We start from the raw sequence: 8,818 nt of genomic DNA, 5'->3' as shown, positions 1-8,818 counted from the left end.
ATATATATATATATATATATATATATATATTTTAATTTGTCACCGTAAGATAGCAAATATTGGTATCATGACGTTTCAATCCGAACAACATCAATGTCAGTATTATCATACGCAAACTAGTGTTCAGTTTGTATTGTTTTCTATTGATACAAAACACGTGTCAATACTTTCTTGGATGTATCATGACTTTATTTTTGAGTTTTCTCTGTCAGTTGCTATACTGAGTGCTGATATCATACCAATACCTTAACGAATCAAACCAATACAAACACTTAATTTTTGGATCTTCACTTTCACTTGCTATGCGGAGTGTTGGTAAGTTGGTATTATCCTGATACCAAACCGATATTGATCAAATTTCCGGTACCTATCGCGTGGCATCCATCGGTTTTAAACAAAGAAAAGGAACATAACATGTTCAGTGACGGAATAAAGAAACAAATTGGGGAATAATAATAAGTTGAGTGAAAGAAAAGAAAAGAAAAGAAAAGAAAAGAAAAGTCGAATCTTATTATTATAAGCTTCGTCGGTATCACTCACGCACACAGTCGTCAGCATCTCCTCCGATCAATCAAATCAATGGCTGCTAATAAGGAAGAAGCTGCAGTGGCCGCCGATCTCATCGACTTCCTAAACGCCTCTCCCACCGCATTCCACGCCGTCGGTAAGTAACTCATTTCAATTGATTCATTCCGTCTTGTTTAATTTAATTGCGTTTTTATTGATCTATAGACGAAGCGAAGCGCCAATTGAAAGCTGCTGGATACGAGCAGATATTCGAACGGGGCGATTGGAATCTAAAACCCGGAAACAAGTATTTCTTCACCAGGAATTACTCCACCATCGTTGCCTTTGCTATTGGCAAAAAGTATGTCTTAATTCCAGTCCTACTACTTTGTTTTTCTTTAATTATTATTTGATCATTAGGTAATTTTTTAATTTTAAAATGTTATTATTTATTGTTTAGGTATGTTGCTGGCAATGGATTTCACATAGTAGGTGCTCATACTGATAGTCCTTGTCTCAAACTGAAGCCTGTTTCAAAGGTTATTCATCTGCATTTTTTGTAAACTATGTCTTTTCTATTTGTTTCACTCTATGTAGTTATCGCGGTGAGATATCGGTGATTTTTAATATTATGCAGAAATTATATATATACCAATTTAATACTAACAATTGTAACAAGTAGGAACTGATTAAGACTTAAAACACTAAAAACTGAGAATTAAGATTTAAAATACTAATATCGGAAATATCGGTCAAATTTGGGTCCAATATTATTGGGAATGATATTTTGACCGATATTTCACATGGGGACTGATAACCGATATATGGACGATATTGACTGCTGCGTAGGTTTCATTGATGGAAGTTGAGGTTTGGTTTGGTGCGTATTGATTAGGTATCGAAAGGTGGTTATTTGGAAGTCGGTGTTCAGACATATGGAGGTGGTTTATGGCATACATGGTTTGACCGTGATTTGACCATTGCTGGAAGAATGATTATTAAACAAGGGAAAGGTGATTCTGCAACTTACTCGCACCGGCTCGTTAGAATTCACGAGCCTATCATGCGGATTCCAACCCTTGCTATCCATCTTGACAGGTATATTATGGTATGGTTTGGAACGGGCTGGGTCGGTTGACCCGAAACATTTTGATCTAAAATGATTAGTGTGTTAAATATGATTAATAAGTAACATCTGATACAGTTTAACAGAGTTTTGACCTGTTTATAGTAACCGGCCCTTGACAGTTTTGATTGTTGTATTGTCTTTGGTTGGATAGGGGTGTTAATGATGGATTTAAGGTGAATACACAAACTCATCTGGCTCCAGTTTTGGCAACATCGGTTAAGGTAATAATAGTAATTACTTTATTTAAATATAGAATTGAATATTGAACTTTATGTTAAGTTGCTAGTATATCTTTTGATAGGCTGAGCTTAACAAAGCACTTGCTGAGAATGTGCCAGATGGGAAGCCCAATGAAGGCTCAAATGCTCCTAGTAACCAGAAGCATCATCCTCTTCTGTTGCAGGTGGTGCACTTTATTTGTTTATATTTTTTTCGTTAATTTTCAAAGTTACTTTAATATACTGATTATTTGTTTTCCTATTGTTAGCTTCTTGCTGCTCATGCTGACTGTAAACCAGATGACATTTGTGATTTTGAATTACAAGCATGTGATACTCAACCAAGTGTAATTGCTGGTGCAATGAAGGAGTTTGTATTCTCTGGAAGGCTTGATAATCTTTGTATGTCTTTCTGCTCTTTAAAGGTAAGAAATTACTGTTTTGACAATTGTGCGTTTCTAAAATAAATATATGAGTTGATACTATAAAAAAACTAATTCACTTCTGTATATTAAAGTACCTAAACTTGTAAAAATTACACCAAAAGTCACTAAATTAATCTTTGCATACTAAAGTCCAAAACCTCTCTAAAATAGTCACTTGCGATTTCTTTTACAAATAATGACTTATCAAATCTTAAGATGGTTAAAATTTGATAAAGCGATATTCAACATTTGAAAAAAGAAAAAAAGTTTATACTATTTTCTTTAACCAGTTTAAGAGCTAAGAAGTCATTACTTAAAAAGATAATTCAAAAGCACACACATATTAGACAAGTTTGGGGGACTTTAGTATGCAAAAGTTAGTTTGCTGACTTTTTTTATGTGTTCTTTTACAGGTTGAGGGACTTTGGTATATATCAAAATTAGTACTTCATGAGAAAACCAAAAAACTCCATAATACATATATGCAATATATATCATACACACATGATTGCAGTATACTGCATATATATAGTATACATATTGCAGTATACTGTTTCATACTATGCTATCAATTTCGGTGCTATAGAGGTTATCGGATATCCAGCAAAATATCGATTGAAATATCGGTTCCGATAAAATCGGCGATATTTACCGATATTTTACTACCGCTATATCGGTCTTATCACTGAGTTTATCAGTTGAAAAGTTTTTTTTGCCCAAATATGACCAGTTTTACAACCCTAAGTCCATACCCGTTAATTTTTTTTCCCAGAACCCATATTCATTAAGTTTAACCCCAAAGCCTATCGACTCTGATGAATGAACGAGTGAACAACGACCTCATCCAGTAGATCACTCCATGCAGCCGATCCTCCACCTTACTATCCAGTCTAAGTTTTTTCTCCAAATCACTTTATCCAGTCATTTAGTTTGTTAATTGATAGTTTTGGGTTTTGACTTTTGATTTTGCTATTAATATTAGATAAGTTTTAGTATTTTGTATTACACATATATACAAATTTCGCATGATATTAAAGTTACCGCTATCGCTGTTTTTCCGCATTGCATAATTATACATATTTACTTTTTTTGGTTTTTTAATAATTTGGATATTGATATCAGGCATTAATAGACGCCACAGTGTCAGAAAAAAGTCTTGAAGATGAGAGTGGTGTGAGAATGGTGGCGTTATTTGATCATGAAGAAGTAGGGTCTAGTTCTGCACAAGGAGCCGGATCTCCAGTTATGTTTGATGCTCTATCCCGAATCACAACCTTTTTCTCTTCAAATCCACAGGTAATAATAGTAATAATAATAGCTTCATATCCTAATTATTATAATCTCTAATGAGTGTGGTGTAAGAATGATTGCATTACTTTTAATGTAGTTACTAGAGAAAGCAATTCAGAAAAGCTTTTTGGTGTCTGCTGACATGGCACACGCCTTGCATCCGAATTATATGGTTTGTGTCTAACTACCTTTTGTATAGTCTTTTTGTATCATATTCTTTTATAAATCTCTTTTTGGAATAATATCTTTTAGGACAAACACGAAGAGAATCATCAACCGAAGTTACATTCTGGGCTTGTGATTAAACACAATGCAAATCAACGATATGCCACTAATGCTGTTACTGCCTTCATATTCAAGGAAATAGCAGCCACACACAATCTTCCTGTTCAGGTTGGCCTGCTATATCATTTTCTGGTTTTTAAGATAATTTTAAAGGGAGAATTCCCTAAATAGCCCTTTTTAGGAGAGAAAAGGAGAAAATAGCCCTAAATCCTTCAATATTCCCAAAATAGCCCACAAAATTTGGACTCAGGAGACACATTGGGAAAAGATCTGACCAGATTTCTAAACCAATTGTTTTTTGACACGTGTAAAGATTTCTGAAAATCCGACCATATTTTTGAAAATATTGAGGGACCCGTTCATATTTCTCACTAAATCTTCTTCTCAAAAGCAGTCTTGCCAGACGGTTTTATAATGTTTCCTACTTGTTCCCTTCAAATTCTAAAGACATGGAAAAATGTGCCTTTAAATTTAGTCTTCCAAGACGCATTTTAGATGAATTTGTACCAAGAAGACGAGCTTTTGGTTAATTTCTTATGAGTTGAAATCTCGTCCACACCGACAAGATTAATTTTTAATCCGTCCACACCGACAAGATTTAAGTTAATTCCGTCCACACCGACAAGATTTAAGTTAATTTGGTTTTTGGGTTTTTGAAAACCATTTGGTTTCAATTTTTTCCGGTCTTGCTGTTTGGGCTTGAAACTTTTGGGCCAAGTAATTCAAATAATGAATTTGGGCCTGAAACTTTGTGCCTGACTTTTTTGTTAATATCGAGCCGGGGGTCTCATCGGAAGCAGCCTCTCTATCCCTATGGGGTAGAGGTAAGGCTGCCTACATCTTACCCTCCTCAGACCCTACCATAGCTTTTGCTATTGGTGGGATTACTGAGTACGATGACGATGAATGATTTATTAAACATTTGGGGCTACACCATTTATTATTTTTTTTTTATAAATTACTATACATTCAGACATATAATCCTTATATTTGATATCAAAACTTGGTTTTTTCAGTTTTTACGGGTTCACTTTTTTGGTACACGCAAAACCGTGTAAATTTGTTTAAAAATAAACATAATTCAAAGCTGTCAGTTTTGGATTGAATTCGGTTGTTAAAAGCTTAAAGATGAAATGATCAAGAGAATTTTTTTTGTATACCAGGACTTTGTGGTTCGGAACGACATGCCATGTGGTTCAACCATAGGCCCAATTCTGGCAAGTGGCATGGGGATTCGGACCGTTGATATTGGGGCCCCACAACTGTCGATGCACAGCATTAGAGAGATGTGTGCGGTTGATGATGTGAAGCATTCGTATGAGCATTTAAAGGCGTTTTTTGAAGAGTTCACTCGTCTTGATGCCAAAATTGCGGTTGACATTTAGACATCGATCTATCAAGTGGAATATGGTCAAAATGCCTTTGTTTCAGTTACTGATCCGATACATGGTTTCTGAATATGTAGTTTGCTTTTGAACTTGTGTAACATTTGTTCTTACAAACTTTAAAATCATACTTATGAACGGGTCTGGCCTGACAATAAACTTTAGTTTTGACCAGTTTGTTAACAAGTGTGTTGTTTTTTTGTTTTTTTAATGAGGCATAAATTCTAAAAAAATATTATTTTTAGTTAAATTATAAGGTTGAATATGGTGAAGTGGATGCACTCCTTCAGATACTAGGGATGAGCTCGGTACCGGTACTAAGAGTATTGGCACCGAAAATTCCCAAATATAGGTACCAGTACCGAAAATATTTAGTATGGTAGTTGTATCAAAGGCAAAGAATCGGAAAAGTACTGGTATTGTACCGAAAGATATGGATTTTTCATGGATGGATGCTATGTGGTAGATTCGGATGAATCAACCACATACCATGATGCAATGTCACAATCTGATTGTGAAAAATGGCTTGAAGCTATGAACGTTGAGATGCAATCCATGCATGAAAACCAAGTATGGGACTTGGTTGTACCACTCTAAATTCCAAACTGGTTGGAAGTAAGTGGGTTTTCAAGAAGAAAACCGATATGCATGGAAACTTGGATACCTATAAAGCTAGACTTGTAGCGAAAGGTTTCACTCAAACTCAAGGGGTTGATTATGATGAAACTTTCTCGCCGTTGGCAATGCTAAAGTCTATTAGGATATTGTTTGCCATAGCCGCATATTATGACTATGAGATATGGCAAATGGATGTCAAAACTGCTTTTCTAAATGGACATCTTGAGGAAGATGTATATATGGTTCAGCCCGAAGGTTTTGTTGATCCACAACATCCTAATAAAGTATGCAAGTTAAAGAAATCAATCTATGGATTGAAACAAGCATCTAGAAGTTGGAATCACCGTTTTGATGAAGAGGTCAAGAAATTTGGATTCATCAAGAACGCTGATGAAGCTTTTGTGTATAAGAAATGTAAGCCTCGTTACCGGTAGCCCTACTTTGGTGTTGGATTTACTCATAAACACAGTTTTACAAATCAGAGTTAATTAAAACTTTACGCGGAATATAAAACTTCAACCATATTATCTTACATAACCTCCAAATCTTGTCTTATTAAACATTCTTAGTCATTTAAAACAAAACATAGTCTTTAAAACATCACAACATTTCTTCGAGATGCCAGTATCTTTGGTTCCATGCCATGTGTCTTCAATCACGCGAGCTGCCTCAACCTATTTGCCTGCGTGCATACTAAAAGTCAGCTACGCTGAGTGAGTTCTAGTTAATCACATAACTTACTTTACTTACACATATACATGCCCGAAGGTACGCATTATATACATAACCTGTCCATCAATCTTTCATACACATACATAACTAACCTTACGTTATAAAGAGCATTCGCCCTACATACCTCAGATATTAGTAGGGTCCGATACCCTCCATCCTCGGATATTATTAGGGTCCGGTCACCCTTCATCCTCGGATATTGTTAGGGTCCGGTACCCTCCATCCTCGGATATAGTTAGGGTCCGGTACCCTCCAACCTCGGATATTATTAGGGTCCGGTGCCTTTTCTTCCATATATCCGTAACATACTTTCTATATACATAATCGTAAGTTACGCACATACATACATCATTCATTCTTCATCTTACATCATACATATAACATCAACCATTTCCTGATAGTACATGCAATTCCGAAGATCGTTCATGTACCGACAAGAAATCATTCATACATTTCACATAATACATATATGGCATACACTTATCACTTAGGTTAAGTGTATTAACTAATCACATCGTGTATGCACACAGCCCCGAAAACATAACAAGGAATGGAGCTAGAAACTCACCTGAAGTCGGTTACGTTCATCGTTAATGGTTATTCCTTTCTTGAGCTGTGCACGACTAACTGTATAACAATTACACATATCAATTAACTATCTATATCGCGTTTCTAGTTTATTCATAACCCACAACGAACGGGGGTCCGGGGGAAGCGCCCCTGGAAGCGGGGTCTAGGGGCAGCAGCCCCTAGCTGGGTCCAAGGGGCAGAGCCCCTGGCTGGGATCAAGCTGCCAGGTCAGCTTGGAAAAATTTTATTTTCATTAACCGTCGTAACACATTTTCCATTAGAATTTCGAATCATTATAAATTTGCTAAGTTAAAAGTTCAAGGGCTTCTTTGTAATTAAATCATTCTTTTCTAAGTTCAGGGACCATTCTGTCATTATGTTAAACTTCTAATTCGTTACATTATTCTTAACGAATCGGGCTGTCAAACGAACTGGTTCTTGTAACGAATTGACCCCTTAACGAACTAGTTGTTTAAACGAATCAGTTCCAGTAGCGAATTGGATAATATAATTCGTTATCTCCATTAACGAACTGGCTAATACGAATCAAGGGTAATTCGTTACCTCTTTTCCCTAACGAATCAGAGGCGAACTAGAGCTAGTTCGTTGTGCTCTCAACTAACGAATCACCCTCAATTCGCTAAGTTACCATAGCGAACTAGGGTTAGGTCAGAGAATGTCAGAAACATTCTCTGACATTCCCTTCCTCGTACACGCCGCCTTTCCGGCGCCGCCGCCGGAAAGCCGCGAACACGCCGGAAAAACGAGTTTTAACTCGTTTTTCACCGTTTTTCGTCCCGTTCGATCCAGATATGAGCTAGGGTGACCCCTAAGCTCATCATAGGTTCAGTTTATACCCGATTCCACCCGGATCTCGTGACTTAAATGGTTTAACGGTGTCGGCTCGTCGTTTCGTGACTATATCTAACGGGTTTAAGCTAAAACAACATCATAATATCATTACCTCGGGTCAGTGCTCGGTTTCCTTCTTGGTTTCGGCTAGAGAAAAAGGAGAGAACTAGAGAGAGATCTTAAGTTTTTGTTTTGGTGGTGTATGAAATATGTGAAATGAATGATTAATGGGTGATTAAATGTTTATATATTTAGGGATCATGGGCTCAAGCCCAAGGACTCTACTTCTTTCTTTCATAACTCAAGTCCATAACCCATATCCATTTACCCAACACTAGCCCAACTTATAATCTATTTATCTAAACCGATAACGACCCACTATAAAATAGACAAAATTTATTTTATTATTATAACCAAAAGTAGGATGTTACAAGTATTCCCTCCTTAAAGAAGTTTCGTCCCCGAAACCTAACTATACAATAAGAAATTCGGGTAAAACTTGCGCATCTCATCCTCCGCTTCCCAAGTAGCATCTGAACCCTTGCGATGCTTCCATATCACTTTCACTAACGGTATAACCTTATGACGAAGTTGCTTCTCCTTGCGGTCAACTATCTCGATCGGTTGTTCAATATAGTTCAACTGTTCATCAACCTCAATGTCCATTAATGGCACATGAGACGTGTCATCAGCTAGGCATTTCCTTAGGTGAGAAACATGGAAGGTTGAATGAATTCCTTCTAACTCTTCTGGCAAATCCAGCTTATAAGCCACTTCACCTACACGATCTATAATCTTAAACGGTCC

General features: G+C 36.5%; 1 protein-coding gene across 1 annotated transcript; it reads left to right on the top strand.

Moving 5' to 3' along the window:
- Positions 1-515: 515 nt before the first annotated feature.
- LOC143583619 (putative aspartyl aminopeptidase) lies at positions 516-5,431 on the top strand. Its single transcript, XM_077065875.1, has 11 exons — positions 516-664; positions 733-868; positions 968-1,046; positions 1,403-1,605; positions 1,788-1,857; positions 1,938-2,039; positions 2,124-2,279; positions 3,402-3,575; positions 3,667-3,741; positions 3,822-3,962; positions 5,018-5,431. Exons 1-11 carry the CDS (start codon positions 580-582, stop codon positions 5,237-5,239), a joined length of 1,443 nt encoding a protein of 480 aa, XP_076921990.1. The 5' UTR covers positions 516-579; the 3' UTR covers positions 5,240-5,431.
- Positions 5,432-8,818: the final 3,387 nt, after the last annotated feature.

The sequence above is a fragment of the Bidens hawaiensis genome, unplaced genomic scaffold (genome assembly GCF_021521415.1).
Source record: "Bidens hawaiensis isolate Kalapana, Puna unplaced genomic scaffold, B.hawaiensis_p1.1 tig00032473_1, whole genome shotgun sequence".
NCBI lineage: Eukaryota > Viridiplantae > Streptophyta > Magnoliopsida > Asterales > Asteraceae > Bidens > Bidens hawaiensis.
This window is presented reverse-complemented; position numbering and strand designations above follow the sequence as displayed.

Coding starts and splice junctions, on each gene's coding strand:
- LOC143583619 (XM_077065875.1), top strand. CDS start 580: ATGGCTGCTAATAAGGAAGAAGCTGCAGTGGCCGCCGATCTCATCGAC. Junction 869..967: donor GCCTTTGCTATTGGCAAAAA/GTATGTCTTAAT, acceptor TTTATTGTTTAG/GTATGTTGCTGGCAATGGAT. Junction 1,606..1,787: donor CTTGCTATCCATCTTGACAG/GTATATTATGGT, acceptor TTGGTTGGATAG/GGGTGTTAATGATGGATTTA.